Source organism: Alexandromys fortis, unplaced genomic scaffold (genome assembly GCF_014885135.2).
Source record: "Alexandromys fortis isolate MF-2015 unplaced genomic scaffold, M_Fortis_MF-2015_v1.1 scaffold_73, whole genome shotgun sequence".
Taxonomy (NCBI): domain Eukaryota; kingdom Metazoa; phylum Chordata; class Mammalia; order Rodentia; family Cricetidae; genus Alexandromys; species Alexandromys fortis.
In genome coordinates this window covers 6,732,362-6,753,779 of record NW_026067959.1, presented here as the reverse complement: position 1 = coordinate 6,753,779, position 21,418 = coordinate 6,732,362, and the positions used below count along the sequence as shown (strand labels likewise).

The following is a 21,418-nucleotide window of genomic DNA, read 5'->3' as shown; positions in this document are numbered from 1 at the left end:
ATTTTTGGAAAAGTTTATTGAGACAAATAGGCAGAGTGGAAGTTCCGAATGCTCAAGAGAGGGAATGTGAATTCGTACTTGAAGGTTGAGTCACATGAAGCCAGGAGATGACCCTATTTGATTAGGGTACACATTCTCACTTGAACTATGGGATGTAACTTTAGTGTTACATTTAGTGGTTTCCCTTATGACAATGTTTAATAACTACTAATAAAGGTTAATGTAATCATAATGCATCATTCATTCAATAATTGAAAAAAGCAAACACGGCCTTTTGTAGCAACGACCAATGAATTAAGATCCCATTCTTCAGAGTTCTCCCCAGTCTCTATTACAACCTAAATCTACACAGCATGGCATCTACCATAGTGGTAGTCTTGGGATAACACCCTCTGTGTACAAGAGGACATTTATTTCTTTATGTTTTATTTTGAACAGAAATGGGATTGTAACCTGAATCTGATTAGATTCACATAGCTTGTGTTGGTATTAACATTTTTGTTGTGGACATACTACTACTTAATCAGGTCTGTTCCTGAACATTTTAGTTACTTTTGCTTTTCAAAATAGAAGTGGGCCAGGGAGATGATGCAGTGGGCGCTTGCTGTCAAGTTGAAGACCTGTATTCAATCCACAGAACCCACAAGTTGTCCTCAGATCTGTGCATGTGCGTGTGTGTGCATTTGTGTAAACACACACACGTAAAAAATGTTTAAAAAAGAAGCAGAAGTATTTTAAGTGGTGCCTACCGCATTCATGTGGTTGACCTAATTGTTTACAACCCAAGTTCACCTGAAATAAGGGGACATTGACTATTGAATGCCGCAGCTGTGATGCTTGTGTAGTTTGCATGGTTCATGTGAGAACCAGAGCTGCAATTACTGAGATGCATATTTTTACCATGCATTTGAAATGCTATTAACAGACTCACTCATGTTGCTATCAGATTATTACAGCTTATGGCCAATTTTCCAATAGAAAATTAAAGATTTTTGCCAATTTTCAAATTTTTAATTTTTCCATTGATTGTCTTTTCTGTGGTGATCAGTAGTTGTCAGACAGGGAGGGATGGCGCACACTCATAATACCAGCCCTTTGGAGGCTGAACTCAGGGCCAGCCTGGGCTACAGAATAAGGCCCTCCTTTCAAATATCGAAAATCATTATGTCAATAACAACAACAACAACAGAAACTAACCAAAATCCTAGTGTAGAAGCAAACAGGTCATTATGAGTTCATAGCTGGCCTGCTCTACATCCAGGCCAGCGAGGCTACTTAGATACTATCCCAGAAAATGAAGGCAACCACCAAACAAACAAAGAAACAATTACCCAAAGAAACAGTGTTAGAACCACCAAACAAACAAAGAAACAATTACCCAAAGAAACAGTGTTAGAACCAAGGTCCAGAGTATGCAGACCTACAACTGTGGACCAATGATGGAACAACAGAACAGAGTTAACTTTTCAGAGATTTTAAGGGAAATATTGGACAGATTTGCTGTTCCTGTCTGTCTTTCTGTCGCTAACACCTTGCCTCACAATTTACCCCAGGCTAGCCCTGAACTCATGGTCTTCCTGTCTCAGCCTCCTGAGTTCTGCCATGGGCCTTTCATAAGCCTGGATTATTCCCATCTCATCTTCAGTATCTACATATTTCATCTTTTGGAGCTCACATGACATCCCATCGCATGACCTGTCCCCTTCCTCCTCAGACTGAGAACTTGGTACTAGCTAGCTATTAGGCCAGATTCCTTGGGAGAGTTTGAAAACATGGCTTTAAGAGATTCAGTCATTATTTCTTAATAATTGCTTGTCATTCCCAATTAATTGAAAATTATCCTCAGGTCCCATAAGGATAGCCTTAATTATAAAATCAACGTAACCAATAATGTTCCTAGAGAAAAGGAAGGCTGAGCCAGTGATATTCACCATGTTGCCTGAGAAGGAGAAAACCATCACGAGGAGTTTGTGAATTCTGGTGTGATCAGGGAGAGTCAGATGTTGTTTCAAAACATTTCACAGTAGTGTGCAAAGGCTGTGCCCACAAAGCTTGGAGATAGCTTAGGTCCTCCTCAGCTATGCTTTAGAAAGCATTGCTCCAGCCGCAGCATAATAACCAGTACCCACCACTGGATGTCCCTCACCAGTGAATTCTATCCCTGTCGTCCTTGTTTCCTTGGCTCTGAGATCAGCAGAGTATTTTCTGCTTCTATCCTGAGAACTCTACCTGTCCATGTTCCACCGAGATGTGTATCCAGACTGTTGACATAGTCAGGGCATTGTCGGAACTTGCCTCTCCTTCCTGGAACCAAAAAACCACCTGCCTTAGTTATTTATGGCGTTGAGGCTTTGTATGTTAATTGACGCAAGAATGACTTTCATTCACTAATTGGAAACTCATCAATTAACTTCATGATCAAAATCTGCCAGTGTAATTGTACTTATTCTTGCCTTACTCTTGTGAGAATAAAATGTTTTTCAAAATCGTAACACCAGGAAAAGGATAATTGATTTTAGTAATGTACTGATAACTGATCTGGAGTTTCAAAGTTTGGAGCACTCCCTTGTTGAATTGATGTCTTACCCAAAGGCTGAAGCTCAAAAAGAAGCCTGGGAAGTGGCAAGGAGGCCATGCTTTCCAAAGCCAACTCAACACACACAGAAGGTCTGGAAGACGTTGACATTTGTACCTCTGCATTTTTTTTCCTGGTAACCTATGTACTTACATTTTTTTCAATTATTTCTAATTGCAAAATTAGAAATATACTTTAATTTTTAGAATTTACAGAATTCCAATTTACAGAATTTAAATCTAACTTATAGAATTAGAAATAATATTCGATAAAAGTTCAGAATATTACTTGAATCTATAAATCAAATCACTGCTATACTCCATACATCAAATTCACTAAGCATAACACATAATATAAAACTATAGAATAAACTTAGTATTCCATGTAAATTGGAATGTTTATGTTTAGTAAATCTGTAAAATTAAGAACCTTTCACTTCTACTAAATGACAATATTTCATGTTGACTTAACACAGTAAAAGGAAAGTCAGGGTTTGTATAATAAAGGTTTAGAATGCAATTTGAGGAGGGAAGCTGTGTCTATCTTTGAACTTTTCAACATTTTTTTTTCGTGTAACCAGTGTGTCCTTAGATCAGCTTTCTTGTGGGTGTCTTAAGGTCCCTAGACGGGACAGGGCTTCCTCATTCCCATGCACGAGGTTATTCTTTCATAACCACTCTCTAAAAGTTCGAGCTGTGCTCTGGGTGAACCACCCCGAACCAACCAGTGAGGCCGAGGCATGGAACAAATGCCTGGAAAATTCTGTCTTGGGAAAGAGATCTAATATGCTTTTCCTTTCTGTTTTTATTTTAAAGTTTGTGTATACAGAGGACAACTTTCTGGAGTTAGTTTTTTCTTCTACCTTTACATGGGTTCAAGGGATTAAACTTGAGTTGTCAAGCTTGAACAGCAAGCAATTTTATCTGCTGAACCATCTTGATGTTCCCTCCCTCCCTCCCTCCCTCCCTCCCTCCCTCCCTCCCTCCCTCTCTCCTTTCCTTCCTTCCTTCTTTCTGTTATTCTTTAATTTTTTTTCCCAGTTAGAGTGTTATATAGCCCGGACTGAATCCAAACCACTATGTAGTAGAGCATGGCCTTGCACTTGTGATCCTCCCGTCCCTACCTCCAGAGAGTGATGCCACATCCTGATCCACGATGTGCTGGGGATTACACCTGGGCCTTGGTACCCAAGCTGCATCATCAGCCCTGTGGTCTGTTGTTTCCGTTGGCTTGTTCAGTCGGCTTTCCTCTCCTCCCTCAGTAGGGGACTTTTCTCTTACATCATTTAAAGGGAAGCAGGGGAGGGAAAGGAGGAGGGTAATTTTGAGGAGACCTTGTGATAGCTGTGGCTGTTAAATTTTGTTTCTGCTTCGTCTTTGAGTGTGGGCAGGAAGTGGAGAAATCATTTCTTCACCGTGTCTCATCACGCAGCAGCCTTCTTCTGCACACCGTCTTCATGCATCCCCTTGACAACACTCGGCAGTAGGTAGATAGTCTCCCTAACTAAATAAGCAGCGGGAGGTCTAGCTAGGGAGTGCAGAGAGCAGTTCCAGCTCACCTTATACTAAAGCCCATGTTTTATCTCTATGGACGGTGTGCTCTTCCAGTGTTAAATGGTTGTTATTACCTGTGAAATCATTTGTGCTAAGTTTATTTAGCGTGGAAGGATCGAAGGATTTGTATGCTAGAAACTAACATTAATTCCACAAATATAGTACTCACTGCAGTAAGTGTATGGCACTCTTTAACTTAAATATATTGTTGACTCTTGCATGGGACAGAGATAGTGTAAAACAAACAAACCAAACCAAACAAACAAACAAACAAACAAAAATTGACTGTTTAAAAACAAAGCAGCGTGCATCAGTATTATTAATCACCTGGAAGGAAGCAGGGCCTTCTGCACTCTTAGACTCACGGGGAAGCAGGTGGGAGTGAGTCCTGCAGATGGGTGTGTAATTTCAAACTGTGACTGCTCTGGCTGAGATCCACCAGCCTGGGAGGAGAGCAGAAAGTATTCCCTAGAATGGCACGCTTGAGCTGGCATCTGAGGGGCAAAAGGAAGTCAAGAAGACAAAATGCAGAGAGAGTTCCAGACGTGGACAGGGCATCCTCAAGAGCTGGGTCTTGCCTAGGGAAACAAACAAACAAACAAACAAAAAAACAAAAAAACAAAAAAACCAACATAACCTGAGCCGGAGAGATGGCTCAGCAGGTCAGCTCTTGCCTGGAAAGCCTGACGATGACTTGAGCTTGATCCCTGAAACCCACATAGAGGTGGAGGGAGAGAACGGGCTTCACACAGTTGTCCTTGGCTTTTGCTTGCATGCCTTGGGATGTGTACAGCCCTCCTCCCCCCTGCTCCTGATTATGTACAGCCAGCAACAGTGAATTAAAAAATTCTAAACTACTTGAAGGGAATGTTTTTTGTGAGTATTTATTTTTCCGAATATAAATGTTTTGTCTGCACATATGTATGTTTATGGCATGCATGTCTGGTGCCTATAGAAGCCAAAGGGACATCGGATTCTCTGGAACTAGAGTCACAGAAGATTATGGACTGGATCCAAGCCTGGGTCTGTAGTTTGCGGTACATGCTGTTAACTGCTAAGCCATCTTCCCAGCTCCCTACTTTGTTGTGTTTATTTGATTGGGACAAACAGAGAACACAGGGCAGTGGTGTGGGACAAATAAGGGTGACACTAGTAGGCAGGGTTCTTCAGGTTTGTTAATTGCTCTTTAGAATTGTTTTGCTCTTCCACAAGAAATGAACTTGGCAAGAACTCCCTTTATATGCCTTAACCCTTTGAGGAATCTGCTCAGATGGTGTATACATTGTAGTTCGAATGAAGATGGTCCCCAAAGGGAATGGTGCTATCAGGAGATATGGCCTTGTTGGAGGAAGTATGCCACTGTGGGGTTGGGCTTTGAGGTCTCCTTTGCTCAAGCAACACCCAGTGAGACAGTTGACTTTCTGTTGCCTGTTGGATCAAGATGTAGCTTTTTCTCTACTCCCAGCCCCTTCTCCAGCACCACGTCTGCCTGCATGCTGCCATGTCCTGTCATGATAATGGACTAAACCCCTGGAACTGGAACTGTAATCCCCCCCCCCAAGCTAAAGGTTTTCCTTTATAAGAGTTGCCGTGGTCATGGTGTCTCGTCTCAGCAATAGAAACCCCGACTAAGACAGTACAGTACTACCTGTGGTGTTTATCTCTCTTGAGTGTTGATAGTATTTTCCCAGTAATTTTTCCCGCAATGCAAACACTTGACTTCAGCTATGGAATTGTTCTCTCATATTCAGTCTTTAAATCTTGTTGTGTTGTGTGTGCAGCAGCTCTTGTGCTTTCACATCCGCTTGTAATTTCAGGAGGAAAACAGTGAAGGTAAAGACTTGTAAATACCAGTGAATTTTTATTACGGGAATCTTACGTGCATCTTAAAACTATATGCTCTCTCTCTCTCTCTCTCTCTCTCTCTCTCTCTCTCTCTCTCTCTCTGTGTTGTGTATACACACATACACACTATACAGAAGAGATCTGTCTTTGTATGGTTTTTGTGTTTTTTGTTGTTGTTGTTTTCCCAGGCAAGGTCTCGAGCTCTGACTGTCCTGGCCCTCATTATGAAGCCCAGGCCTCTGCCTTCTGAGTGCTGGGATTAAAAGTGTAAACCACCACACCCAGCTGAGATAGATTTATCTTGATGAAATGATATTTGTGTCTTTCTTTTTTTAATTTTAAAAAATAAATGAATTTATCCTCAACCCGGTCACAGGTCCCCTGCCTCTCTCCTCTTCTCCTCATCCCTCCCTCCCACCTTCCCTCTTCCCCATCAATCTACTTCTCTTTTCTGTTTAGAGAAGGGCAGGCCTCCCATGTATATCAGCCGGCCATGGAATATCAAGAAGACTAGGTACTTCCTCTTCTATAAAGTCTGGGCGAGGCAATGCAGCAGCCGGAAAGGGTCCCCAAAGCAGGTAACAGAGACAGGCACAGCTCCTGCTCCCTCTGTTAGGCCTCCCACAAGAAGACCAAGCTTACACAAGTGTAATGTATGTGCAGAGGGCATAGGCCAATCCCATGCAATCTCTGGTTGGCCAGAGACAGACAACAGGAATCAGGAGCACTCCTGGGATGAGCTAGAAACCCAGCACAATGAAAACTCCCAGAAATCTATGAGGGTGACCCTAGCTAAGACTTCTAGCGATGGGTAATACAGAACTGAACCAGCCATCTGCTGGAACCAGACAAATTTTTAGTGGAGGATTTGAGACCCCCAACCCAGCCACCTAACCTCTGACCTAGAATTTGCCCTGCCTACACATGTTCTGGGACAAAGATGGTGCAGAAGTCATGAGAGTGGCCGACAAATGACTGGTCCAGTTTGAGACCCATACTATGAGAGGGAGCCCACCCTTGACACAGTCTGGAGGGTCAGGACCCAGAGGCTGGACAGCCCAGAGACCTAGGAGAGAACCAAACATGACTGGCAAAAAAAAAAAAAAAGAAAGAAAGAAAAAAAATGGCAGATGAAATGATTCCCAGTGGTGTTCTGCTATACCAATAGATCACTGCCCAGCCCAGTTGTCGTCAGAGAGACTTCCCCCAGGAAATGGTGGAAACAGATGCAGAGACTTGACCCAAACATTAGGTGGACCTTAGGAAATCCTGTGGAAGACAGGGAGGAAGGATTGCAGGAGCCAGAGGGACCAAGGACACCACAAGAAAATCCACAGAATTATGTAAGCTGGGCTCGTCAGGGCTCACAGAGGCTGAACCATTTACCAGAAAGCTCGTATGGGTTTGTGTCTGTTTCATCTCCATTCACACACCTGGCGACTCTTCCCTGTGATGGCAGCTATGGTGAAGGAAAGAAACTGACTGCCCTCACAAAAGCAGTAAGTTTAATTCCAGTAGCGTCACCATTCTGAGGAAGAAGGCTCTTGCAAGTTCAAGCCTGCCTAGAAGATGCTTACTTAGAAGTCTAAGTATTGACCTGTGGTGCAGAACTGAGGTATAGAAGCCACCGACTATGCCTGGCTTTAAGCACAAACAGAAATAGCATTTTTAAAAAAACCTTTGGTCATGGCTATTTCATCTGTTCAAAGCATAATAGGTTGAAAAATTATCAAAATGTTCTGGAAATGGGACCAGATATAATTGACTGCCTTAATGTTTGCTCAGCATCTCCAGTTGTTTGCAGGGGCTGATAATTTACCTAGTTGGCTGTGTTTTCTACAGTGAGAATGTGTGTCCCTGGTCTGGATGCTGAGGAATAGGCGGGCAGGCATTTGCTCAGGGGCTAGCCTGGCATTTGTTTAGGGCTGCCATTGGTGGGCTGGAGTAGCATGCTAAGTGGTATTGAAACAGTTCCCTGTCAGATGGTCTCACCTGGCACTGGTGGTTTTTCCTACTGCCCCTTCTGTTTTGGAGAACTGACAATCCTTGTACATTATCAAAAAGAGTGGTTTACATAAGAACTTTAATGTGTAGCCCTTCTTCTTCCCAGCATCCTTAGTCTGTTTTTTTCCGCCTAACCTCCTGCCTAACTATAGATCAGTCAGCTCTTCATTAGCCAATGAGAGTAATACATACTCATAGTGTACAAAAAGATTGTTCCACAGTGAAGGTATCTTTACTCTGCATAGAACTCTTGTGGGAGAGGGTGTTTCCGGTCATCTCACTCGGTGCACCTCAGAAACCCCTCAAGATCTTTTAATTTCATAACAGCTCTCTAAAGATCACATTAAAACCCAGACACACCCTATTTTAGGTTCTTGTAAATAAAGGCAATAAAATACAGTTCTCCTTTGAGAAGCCCACACTTGCTCTCTGGGTGCCTCATCCCCCAAGCACTTCTTTTCAGAACCCCATGCAAAACTCATGTTAAATCCCTGCTAATAACCTCCAATTCTGCTTCACAAGGACTCATCCTGAACTCCTTTCTTGGTGAAGTCAAGGGTCCTGCTTCTTGTGGGGGAGAAGAGGCGTCAGTGGTGTCCCGCAGCTACCCCTGCCATGGGACAATCCCCGTCTTCCAGCGTGACTGCAGTGTGTAAACGGGGTGTGCAAGCAGCACTCACACAGCGTCTCAGTGCACGGTGTAGCTATACCGATGGAAAGAATTCAGATATGCAGGAAGACTAATTTTATTCAGAATTCTAGGGAGTAATAGAGAGATTCAGTATTTTCATGCAGTGTTGCTGTATGTCTGCAGTTGGTATGTGTTTATTGATATGAAAGGAAATATGTCTCATCAGACCAAATGGGTTTCCCTTACTGTATCAGAAACACCTTTTGCTATCAGTTTCTAAAGTTCTTCTTTTGTTTTGAGACAGGGTCTCGTGTAGTCTAGGCTGGCCTGAAATTCACCATCTTTTCTGAGGGTAATTTGAACCTCAGATCCTATGGTCTCCACTTCTCAAATTCTGGGATTACAGATTAAAACTATTCTTGGGGCATTGGTATAATTCACTTGGCAGATTGTTTACCTAGCATGCCCTGAGTTCAATCCTTAGCACCACATAAAACTGAATATGGGCCCATATTTGCCATCTCAGCATGTGGGAGGCAGAGGCTGAAAGAACAGAAGTTCAAGGTCATCCTTAAGGAGTTTAGGGCCTGGGTTACTTGCCTCAAAAAAAAAAAAAACCCTCTATTTCACTACTCCTTAAGTTGTCTAGTATAATCATCATGCATATACAATATAATACTTAGGAGAGTTGGTACTTTGCATTTACAATTTCATCATCAGTGTGTGTGAGTATATATGTACCACAGCATGAGTATAGGGTTCAGAGAACAGCACGGTGTCAGAGCTTTTTTTTTCTTCCTCCTGCGTGTGGGTTCTGGGGATCAAACTCAGGTTTTTAAGCTTGTATTGTTAACTGTTAGCTCTCTCGGCCCTCATCTGATTATCTTAAATAATATTTTCCTTCATATCTGTGTAGTGAAACTTTCCTGTTTCAGTAATGGCATAGATATTATAAACCGTAGAACTGTGAGACTAATAGAACAGAAGTCCTAAATGGAGCGTGGGATTATGGAACCTGTACAGCAGACTGGAACGTTAGTCTTGGTAGAAAGGACAGATGTTTGTCTTCTCTTGTGTGGATGCAGGAAAGACGGTACTGTAAGTCTATGTGCGGGTGGCTGGCGGTAGAAATAGTTCAGTGCCGAGAGAAGAGCCAAATGGCAATCTCCTTTAACTTATTGTGGAATAAAAGGATTTGATGGCCAGAGGACAAGCTGTTATTAGGTTTTGGAAAGCTGTCAGGATTTATAAAAGAAAAGAAAAACAAGAGGAATCTGAGCTTTAGGTTCTGCGTCTTTAATAGCTGGTTCTGAGGACCCTGGGTGTCCATGTGGGCTTAGAACCCTTAGCATCACTGTCTAATAAGCATCTTTCAGAGATCTAGAGGGCAGTGCCAAGCATGACTGCATCTGCCATTTTGAGCATTTAGTGTCTCCAGGGGCAAGGTTGGGGCTTCCCAGCCAAGAAGGTGAAGGTGCTGTAGAGAGAGCAATTCTCTAGATCCAGGAAGAGGAGGGACTGATGTCTGGAGAGAGAGAGAGCAATTCTCTAGATCCAGGAAGAGGAGGGACTAATGTTTGGAGGCACTTGTGAAGGTCTAAGGAGTGAAAAAAATCCAAGATTTGGAGAGTCGGGGCTAAAGAGTATAACACAAAGGCTGCAAGTTTTACCAGAGATGCAGATTCTACCCCTGGTCAAAATCCAGGGTCTAGGAAGGAAGGTGAGGTGAACGAGGCCTTGGAACTCACCGGAGGTTAACCTTGTCGATATTGATGGGGGTGAGGGAAGGAATTTAGGGGAGCAGGAAAGGGCACTAGAACCCTCCAATCCCAAAGTTACTTGGATACTGCAGCTAATAATTGGTGAAGAATGAGGGAACACTAGCTGCTTGACCCAGATAATTAGAAAAGAGTTTTTGGGAAATGAAACATGAAGTGAACATAAAGGTGAATGTTGTGAGTCTTGAATGGGATCAAATGAGCAAACTGAGCTCCTAATGGTCCCAAAGGCCTGAGAGATGAGCCTGAGGGCGGAGTCCCTGGATCATTTCTTTACTCCACAGCTCCAGAGGGGCAGAAGCTCCTGGCTGCATGGCGGCTACTAGGGCTGTTTTCTGTAAGGAGTTTTCGGTGTCTCACTTGAAGGTGAACAAAGAACCTCAGGGCCTGCCTTAGTTTCTGTATTTTGCTTTTCCTTGTGTGAACTCAAAAAGTCTAATTTAACTAGGGAAGCCTAGGCATTTAAAGGCGCTGCTCTTAGGAAACATGTTTTAAAATTTAGGGAGTAAAGCAAAAGAGACATCGCATGGAATAGCACCAGATTTCGTTTGTTCTGTCAAAATCTTGGGTGTAATGGGAAAAAGAAAGGAGCACAGGACCCGGGAGTTTGACCACAGTGCTTTGGAATCTATTATAAAATATAGGTATTGAATTCTTCCGAAATGTCTTCCGAGTCTAAAATTCATTTATTTTTAGTCTGAATTCTCCATTCTATTTTAAGACGCTGCCTTCCATTATCCCCTGTATTAGTTACTTTTCCATTGCTGTGATAAAACACTGCGACCAAGACAGCTAATAAAAGAAAGGTTTTATTTGACTTATGGTTCCAGAAGGATCAAAGTTCATCATGGTAAGGAGGCACACAAGTGGCAGTCACGGTGGCTATAGCAGCTAGCAGACAGCTCATATCTTGAACTGTAAGCATAAAGGGGAGAGATAGAGCTTGAACTGATTTGGATATTTCAACACTCAAAGTCCACCATCAGTGATATCCTTCCTTCAACAAGGATACATCTCCCAAACCTTCCCAGTGCTATTAATTGGATACCAAGCATTGAGATGCCTGAGACTACAGGGGACATTGCTCATTCAAATCCTCACACCTCCCTACTATCCTTTAAAAATTTCTAAGCTATTATAATTATTTTTATTTTGAGACAGGGTCTTTCTATGTATTTCTGCCTGGCTTTGAATTTGCCCACCACCTTCTGTCGTTTTTCCACCATCGTCAAATGGTTTTCTTAAGCTGAGGACTTGGGAAGGAGGAACAAATTTGTTTCGTCTGGCTCTTGATTACGTGGTTCAGGAGGAAAAAGGTATAAGGTACAAAGGACGAGTTTAAATGCGTGAATAGCCCTGTAAATGATTCCAATGACAGCAGTAAAGCCCAACTATAGGCTAGCACAGGCTGCTAGCACAGGGTGGCTCCTCTAGGATGGCCTTCTGGGTCTGTTGTGGGGAGATGTCTTTCCTAGGGCCAAATTATATTAGAGGAATCACACAGGTAATAGAAATGCTTTATGCTAACACTTCTGACCAGAAGTACCTCATGCCATGGTCCCCATATAGAATATACAGAACATGTATCAACTTACCTGATGTTCTCTCTAAAGCTCTTTAATATACTCACCATGTGGCATCGTCCAGGATTATGAGGGCATTCCTTCCTGAACAGGTTCTAGAGCTTCAGGCTTTTCTCGTGTCCCCTCCTTTGGTTTTCAGTTCTCCGGTATGCCACTGGCCTGCCGTGTAGTGTTTATTATGTGTAGTGCATCCCAACCCTCCTCCGAAAGCCACTTGAGCTTTGCTCTCTGCCCACCCCGCCCCCGTCACCCTTTTTGACCCTACCCATTTAGAGCCTTGAGCTTAGTCATCCAAGTCTGCTTGTACTGGATTGCATCCCTTCGTGTTCTGCAAGCCTCAGAGTGAGACTGATTAAGATTTTACAGGCCTGGCGATTTTCCTCTGCTGCTCACCCCCAAAACATGCTCTCGGTCAGGGAGTCAATGAATCATTTCGCTGGGCTCTTGTTTTCTGTTTGATTCTAGAAACATTAGGTATGGTCACGAACATGGGGCTCCGTAAAGGAAAATTGTCAGAGTTAGCGTTGAGTTCAGATGAATGTGAAGTATTGACTATATCTTTTTACCAATGCAGCTGAGTTCTCCAGAGCACATTTATTCATGTGAATTTCCTGTTAATTGTAGTGCTTGAGGCTCGGTGTGGTGATGCGCACATGTAATCCTAGCATTCTGGAGATGGGGGCAAATACAGGGGTCAGTGTCAAAAGTCTGACTGGGTTACATGGTCATCTTCAGACTAGCTTGAGTTTCCTGAGATCCTGTATCAATAAAACAAAACAAACAAACAAACAAACAAGCAAAACAGCTGGGGTTTGGCTAAGATTGCTCACCAAACCATCACACAAGACCTGGAGGGCGTAGATGTGGATTCTCTGATTTTTCTAGAAAGAGGCCACAGCTGACTGCGTGTGTGACTTTTTCACTGTTACTCAGCTAGTAAGTCTCCAAATTAACCCCAAGGCTTCTGTTAGTCTGTAGCAGACTCCCTGACTGGATGAAGACAAAGGAACAGATTAAGGCTTCATTTGACATTTTGACATTGATTTGAGTGAAAAACGAGGCCGGATACTGTTGTCTGAGAACATAGCATGTTGTAAATCGATTCAACTTAGAATGGTATATAATCTTTGGCCAGGTGCCTGGCTTTCTGTCATAAGGAACTGCCGGATAAGAAAGGGTGGGCTGCTCAACAAGAATTTTATTGCTATGTATAATTTTCCCATTGTATAAGCAAATGAATCATGAGAGAGTAAATTCACATTAAGTTATAGTGTTTCATTCTCCTCTCAAGGTTTGAGGCACTGGTGACGTGGATATTTTGCCTCGTTGGCATTTGATTCCCAAAGCTGGGGTTTTGGTTGGGGTTGATTCAGCATCAGCTACTTGCTTAGGTCTTCTCATTCCCTTCCTGCACAATACACCCCCCTAAGAATTGCTCTCAATTTACTGCTATGATAGGGTCCTATGTTGCTTTTTCCCGTTTCCATTCTAAATATCACCTATGACTAGAGTAATTTTTTGAGATAATAGTTTTGCCTTCAAAAGTCACCACTGTGATCCTTACTGTATAGTTTTGTGCACTTGAGCACACACACACACACACACACACACACACAGATATATCACACTCCTGAGATGACAGTATTGGAGACCCATTGGAAAACTGGTTTTCCATTGGTTGTATTGGTGGCGAATGGAGCTGAGAACATTAGGATGGAGGGGTGACAAGTGTCAGCCTGATGAGACAGCATGAGTGAATAGTTCTGGGTCTTGAGTATGTAGTACATATGTGTTTCATGCGTGACAAAATGACATAGAACGGCACATGCCTTAACTTCTATTTCTTGGTTTTGGTGTTCTGCTATGTGTGCATAAGTTGTAAGCAGTGGGATAAACATCATGGAGGCTATGCGAATCTTTGTACATTCTTTGCAGTCTTAGCTGAATCAGTATTATTTCCGGGTTAAAAAGTAAATGATTGAACTTTCTACTGCCCAAGTTCTTTTCTACCATGTTCATTGCTTGGTGTTGTACCTCTCTGAATCAGCCATCCACGTTAGCTCCTTTGATTGTTCTGCTTAAATATGATTTCACCTTTTAACATGTTTGGTTTCTTGACTTAGTAATGGAACAGCAAATGTCTTTTATGAACAGTGACATGCAATTTCTGTACCACCTCACTAACCCATTCAAACAACTAAAACAGTTGATCATGCTATAGATGTCAATGGTCACGGAGCTTGAATCTCCAGAGATGTTCAGTCTTGTTGAAAGAGATAGAAAAATGAACAAATAGGTTATCTAAATTCCTATCATCTGAAATAGGTTTATAGAAGCATCAGGGGCCCTGAGAAAGGATTTGAAAAATTGTTGACATTCAATCAAAACATTTTTTTCTGAAGCAATGCAGTTCTCAGAACTGAAAACATTTTGTTTGTTATATCTAATGGTTTTAAAGGCTGAATTAAGAGAAATCGCTTAGTTACCTGCATCCATCATTCATTAATTTTAAGTAAAATGACATTTCTAAAAAAAAAAAAAAACACTTGTGGAAAAGCAATATAAAACAGATGATGGGCTTGGGAGGACAGCTGAGTGACAGAGTGCCCATTGTATACAAGGTCCCGAGTCCCATTCCCAGCCTCATCCACATGCAATTTAGATTCTTGAGTATCATCTCAGCAACAGAGCATCCTCTCTAACTTGGCGAGAAGGCTATGGGCAATCTGAACGATTGTGATGACCCTTCGTGTATTGCTGAAATGAAAAGACCTGCCGATAAGCTGAGAATAAAGTATCAGCTGGGAGAGGGATTATTTCAGGAAGGCTCGGGAAGACCTGCTGAAGTCCAGATTCACAGTCTCGCATTTCCTTTGCCACTTTAAAATAAGCCTTCCGCTCTGCGTGCGCCTTGTGCTTACACTTATACAAATAGATGGGCAACAGTGGGTTGGGCTTTTCTTGTGCAAAAGAATGACTCTCTCCAAAGTAACTTAAGCCATTTCTTTTTTGTGTGTCTTTACAGTGTGTCCTACTCAGTCCACGTCTCCGAAGATTATCCAGGTAAGGCTTTCCTTTAAAGTTTTTATTAAGCACCTCTGACTGTCTTCATCCTCTGGAGATTTGAGATATGTGTGCACGCATGGAACCGTGACACTCTGTCAGAGGAGGCATAAAGACAGAGGAAGAATCCTATTCATCGTGAGTTCCTCGGACAAAAATCAAATTCAGTACTCACTGCAAAAGGACACACAAAAAAAATTAAGTTCTAAAGAAATGTATGACAATATCTTCCTACCAAATTATGAACTGCTTATTTTTAAAAGTAAACTCACACGGGCTGGATGTGGTGGACACATCTTTGATTCCAACACTTGGGAGGCAGAGGCAGGTGGAGGTCTGAGTTCGAGGTCGGTTTGGTCTACAGAGTGAGTTCCAGAACAGCCAAGGCTACAGAGAAACCCTCTTGAAATAAACAAAAAAATCTCACATGCACATACATATGTGCACACCCGCAGAGAAATTACTAAAGAAATAACTGTTAGGTATGTTTTCTGTATGAAAACGCAGCTAGACCAGTTTAGAGAATCTTTTATTACTTTGGAGTGGTGTAGGGTAGTAAACCAAGTGGCCCCAATGCTTAGCTCCCTCTGGTGGCGAAGAGGTAGTATTTATGTATTTATCCCCTCACTTTATTGGAGTGGTGCTTGGAAATATAACTTGGTTTTGTGTAAGATATACCTATTTTACTTTGTATGTATGAGTATTTTGCCTGTGGGCATGTATGTGCACCATGTGTGTGCTTGTTAGAACCCCTGAAACTAACGTTACTATGGTTGTGTGCTGCGGATTGAGTGAACAGTCCTGGAAGTACAGCCAGTGCTCTTTGCCATTGGGTCATTTCTCTAGGCCCCTAAAATGTATTTTTACTTTTCTTTTCAGTTTTGGGATTGAACGCAGTCTTGTGCATGCTAGACCAGTGCTGTCCCACTGAGTTAAATGCCTAACCTGTCAAAATGGAAAGGAATTAAGTGTATGTGTATGGTTGTTTTTATCTGCATCCATATCTGAGCATCATGAGCCTGCAGTGCCCACAGATGCTGGAAGAAGGCGTCATTTTCCTTGGGACTGAGTTTTAGATGGTTGTGAGTAGCCATGCGGACGCTGGGTATTGAACCCGGGTCCTCTGGAAGAGCAACCAGCGCTCATTACCACTCAGCCATCTCTCCAGCCCCTAAAATTTGAAATTTTTTAATTTTAATATAAATGTTGTGTTTTATTTACAAAAGTCTCATCTTGGAGTTTATAGTAAATTTTTATTTCCCCAAGATAACAGAATTCAAATACATATTTGATTTAATTGATTAGAGTAGGTGTTATTTTGCTGAGGGAGAGACAGCTTTGCATATTCTGGCTTAAATGCTGAGGCTGAGGTTTGAATTGGCTGATGTATCTGGTCCATCAAATACACCGCGCCAAATACAGGTACCAATTGTTTCCAGCTGTATGTACAGTTGAATCTAATCCCAAATGCCATTGTGGGCGACAGGAAAAAAGTGGCAATCATTGTTAACTTTCTCGGACCAGCAAATCTCTACTCCTATGCCTTTGGCCTGGTAAACCTCTCCGCTGATGCAATAATCCAAATTAGACCAAATGAAACCAAATGAGAAGAAACCCAGGTTTAATAGATGTTAGTGCTCCTGGGTGGCCCCCGGGAAAAAACACGGAGAGGGGAGACCATGTTTTCGTTCTCTGGGGGGCAGTTTAAGTAGCCTGTGGGAGTGGTCTTGACCTTCCCCGGGGAAGGGTCACAATTTGGTGGGCTTTCTTGACTCTCCCTGGGGAGGGGTTACCGTTTGGTGGGCTTTCTTGGAGGTGGAGTTTGGATTGAACTCCCAGGAGAGGTGACTTGAAATGGAATTTTCCACCCAGCATTCCAAAATGGATGCCAGGAGCTGGGATGAAGCCCCCAACTAGAAAACCATAATCATCCTTAAAGAAAAGGTGCTGAAAAGATCAAAGGATGTTCTCTATGGACATGGCACTTGGTGGCAATCTGCCTCTCACCTTTGGCAATTGTCACTTCTGAGGAAGTGCCCGACCTCTTTTTCTGGGGCCTCAGAGTGACCATTAGTGTGATAGTACATTTTCTTTTACTAAATTTGAATCCAGATTAACTTGAGGTTTGTTATTTACTATGTTTCGCTATTCCAGACTGACAATATTGCATAAAATTATGTGTTTGTTTTTTCTTCTAATAAACATAGCCTCCCCCTACATTTCTGGAATGATTTTCAGAAATAGAAAAGTTGGCAGCTTTGTGTCAAAAGTAGCATGTTTCTACTTTTCAAAAAAAGCTATTAAAAAAAAGCTATTATTTGTTTTTTATTTACCATGTGGACTATTGAAGTTTCTGGGTTTTTACTTGGCCACTGCTGAGGAATCACGTCCTCCGTTAAGTAATTAGGTGCCACGCTCTGACCCTAAGCAACTCGATGTTACCTGCTGGAACTGCGTGCGTGTTGTTTTGTACTCGGTGTTACAGACTACAAGATGCTAATGGAGCCGACTGGCTCTTGAGCATTCATAGAGCTAGCAAGCAATCCTGTCTGAGCCTGTCTTTTTAGACGTGGTAAGAGAGGCTTATGACATTTGTGGTTTTCCTGCCATGATTCTGGATTTGTTTTATGTCAGCAATATTTTTTTATTATATGTCCTTTTGAAAAGTTGCTATATTGTTGAAATGTGTGTTTTGTTTCTTTTAAGAAAAAAGAATTCTATACTGTTTGGTGTCTTGTAAAATATTCCATTCTCATTCATGTAGCTGATATTTTGTTCTTCTCTTCCTACACTTTGGTTTATTTTACAGAACCTTTGCCTATGTTTTAAAAATTATTTCAAGCAAATAGCTTCTTTTACTGTTTTTTTTTTTTTGGTTGGTAAATTCAATAATCTTGGTACTATCTTCACTAATTCCTTCTGGTAAAGGTTATGGGTTTGAGAATGGTTTGACTCCAGGATCATCTAATCTTGTTAGTATGGGGCTGTCTTTATTCTGCTTGTGTCCTCACTGTCCCCCTCAGTCAGGAGCAGTGTGCCGCACCCACTCACGTCCCTAGGAACAGTTTTCAGTTTGCAGTGTTGTTCCATTAACTCGTGCCATTGATGAACACGCATTTCATAGTCTGTGTCTATGCAATGAAGGTTTGAAGTCTTTCATGGAATCGAGCACGTGTAATGCCACAGATACCAGGTCACTCTTTAAAATCAAGTGAAAATGTGCAGTCACCTTCTGTCTTTCTTCTATGAGTCTTACCGAGATTTCGTTTTTGGTAATGGATTTGAAATGGTATGTGCATGGCAAATCACAGGTTGGCTTTGCTAAGACCAAACTGCTCATCCGTTCTGCTCAGGTTTCCTCTCCTAAGTTAGGAGGCTTGGCCAACTGTGACGATTGAACTCTCTCTTCTCCATTTCTCTGTTACATCTAGAGGAGTGAGGTGGTCGTTGCTGGATTATTTGGTCCACGTGGCTCCCTAGCCTTGACTTACAAATGACATATTTGAACATCGTGTATAAATGTGAGTCAGCTGCTTAAGTGAGAATTGCATTTGTAAGATTCAAGTAGAGCCCTTACATGTAATTATTTTTACAGTCAACAGGCATTTATATCTTGTATTATGCTACAGTTTTTGAGGGACTATGGTTTCTATATTTAAAACACAACTCAGTGACAAACTATTGAGTTTTTGATTCAGAAAAATTCAAGCTTTACCACTTAACAATTTTTAGTCAATTAATTATTTAAGTCATTTGAAAGAATTAATTTCCTTTAGTTTTGATATCCTTGTTTTTTCAAAGAGGATTATAATTGGTTTGTTTGAAAAAATGTATGACGTGATGCTCTCCAGTTTGCGGATTCTTTCTCTCTCCTTCTACCTGGTAGCCGTCACTTTCTTCTGTTGCTCTAATATTTCTTCCCTCCTTCCCTTTGTCTTGTTCTTAAATTGTGGAGACAGTCTCTCCTGTTGCTGAGGACAGCCTAGAATTTCTTATCTTTCTGCCTCCGTCTCTCAAGTGCTGGGAGCATAGACCTTTGCCACTGTCCTTACTCTTAAATGCTGTCTTATTAGGCCTTCTCTCCTCAGGCTGTGATGAGATCCAGTGCTCTGCTGTTTATGCAGGTGCTCTACCTCTGGCACATTATGTAAACATCCTCTCCTTCTCTCTTTATGAGGAAAACAGAATTAGTTTTATTAGGTAGCAAGTAGCTTCACATCAGAAAGACTAAAGTTGAAGAGAAGCATCTGCTCTGAAGTTGGCCATATCACCCCAGTCCTTGGAGGGGGGTGCTCAGGCACAAAGCGCTCTTGGTTTCTCCTGGACTAGGCAGGGAGATTGTGTCTGAAAGCAAAAACAGACACAACACCACCAAAAAATTTAAAAGTTTCAGTCATAATGGAGTTCACCTCCTATCCCCCCTCATTTTAAGCTCCTGATCTGAAAGCGTGAAACTACGGACAGAAGGAAATTCAGATAAATGGTCAACGTCTCGATGTAAAAACAATTCGTTTGCACACAGTCTGCTTCTTGGTCTGTGATGTGAGGCCACGTCATAGACGCGACTACGTTGCATTGCCCCTGATGGTGCCTGAAAATTACAAACACCTAACTCGTGATTAGTGCTAATAAAAGCGATGAGGCAGACTCGCTTTGTTTCCACTCTCGTCTATACCACCCCCTCATCCCGCTTGATAACTTAATAAAGCCTCTTCTTCGCAGAGAGTCTTCTGTTGCTCCGTGGAATACACACACACACACACACACACACACACACACACACACACACACATTTTCCTTTAATTTTAAGATTTAAAAATACTGCATTTGAAGGAGAGGGGAACCATAATGTCTTAAGTCTATCAATTAAAAGTCAGAGTCTCACGGTAGTGACATAATATTATTACAACCTGTCTCCATATTTTTTAAAGATAAATTTCTTTCAGTTACTGGAGCAGAAATTGATCTGTGTTTCTATTTATTGAGGGTGTTTTATTTTTAGCAAGCTAGCAGTTGTTGTGTTATAGGAAATTTGCCTTTAGATTATTTGTTCTCACCTCATGTTTTTTTTTTTTTTTTTTTGTTTTCAGTTTATTTTTTGAGGCAGGGTCTCATGGCTTCCCTGGCTACCCTGGAACTCACTGTGTGCACCCAGTGTCTTAGTTAGAATTTCCCCTGCTGGGAAGAGACACCATGACCATGGCAACTGTGGTAAAGGAAAATATTTAAGGGGGCTGGCTCAGAGTTTCAGATATTTAGTCTGTTATCGTCATAGTGGGACATGGCAGTGTGCAAGCAGGCATGAGGCTGGAGAAGAGTTCTACATCTTGATCTGCAGGTAGCAGAGGGAGAGATGTGTCATAACACTGGGTGTAGCTTGAGCATATGAGACCTTACAGCCCACCCCCACAGTGACACAGTTCCTCCAACAAGGCCACCTCCTAATAGTGCCACTCCCTATGAGCTAAACATTCAAACATATGAGTCTACGGGGGCCATTCCTATACAAGCCACCACACCCAAACTCACAGAGATTGGCCTGCCTCTGTTTCCTGGATGCTGATGTTAAGAATATGTGCCACCACACCCTGCATGTGTGTGTGTATGTATTATGTATTTATTTCTCTCTCTGTGTGTGTATGTATGTATTATGTATAGATGTATTCTCTCTCTCTCTCTCTGTCTCTCTCTCTCTCTGTCTGCTGTGCATGTATGTGGAGGTCAGAGGACAACTTGTAGGAGTCAGTTCTCTGCTTCCAACATGGATGTCCTGGAGATTGACCCCAGAGCATCAGGCTTGGTAGCAGGTCTCATTCCCCACTGAGCCACCTTGAAGGTCTTTACTATGGGATGTTTGTTAGTGAGTTGGCAGTTTTCTAAATGCCCTTCAGTCATTAATGAGAAACACAGACAAACATCTGGGCTGGGGTTTAGATTATCATGAAATGACATTATTTGATCATACATAGAGGTCTATCTTTATTGGAGAAATTGGTAAGCTTATATACTCTTCTTGAGATAAAAATAGTGAAAGAGAAATGTAAGGACTTAAAGTATAAATTATAATTCAGCGTATAGTTCATTTAGATAAAATTAATCTGTAAAAGAATGACTCTGGTGAGACTCAATGGCAGGTTACCTAACAGCAATTCAGAGGGTGCAGTTTTAGATAGGTTCTTCCCGTGTGTCAGGTTTGGGTTCTATTGCCATGGTAAACAACAGCAGCTCAGAGAGGAATAGGTTTATTTGACTTGCATGTCACACATCAGTCTGTCACTGAGGGGAGGCAAGGTAGACACTCAAGCAGGAGCAGAGGCCGCAGGGCTTGTGGAAGGAAGCTGTTTACTGCATTGCTTTCCGTGGCTTGCCCAGCCTGCTGTCTTATG

General features: G+C 42.1%; 1 protein-coding gene across 2 annotated transcripts in view; it reads left to right on the top strand.

The window, feature by feature from the left end:
• The window catches only part of Parp8 (poly(ADP-ribose) polymerase family member 8), a 164,941-nt gene that overhangs the window by 68,844 nt on the left and 74,679 nt on the right, over nt 1-21,418 (top strand). For both annotated transcript variants that reach the window (XM_050152799.1, XM_050152798.1), the window contains exon 4: nt 14,995-15,032. In XM_050152799.1, the coding sequence (XP_050008756.1) occupies nt 14,995-15,032 (38 nt within the window). The remainder of the gene's footprint in view (nt 1-14,994; nt 15,033-21,418) is intronic.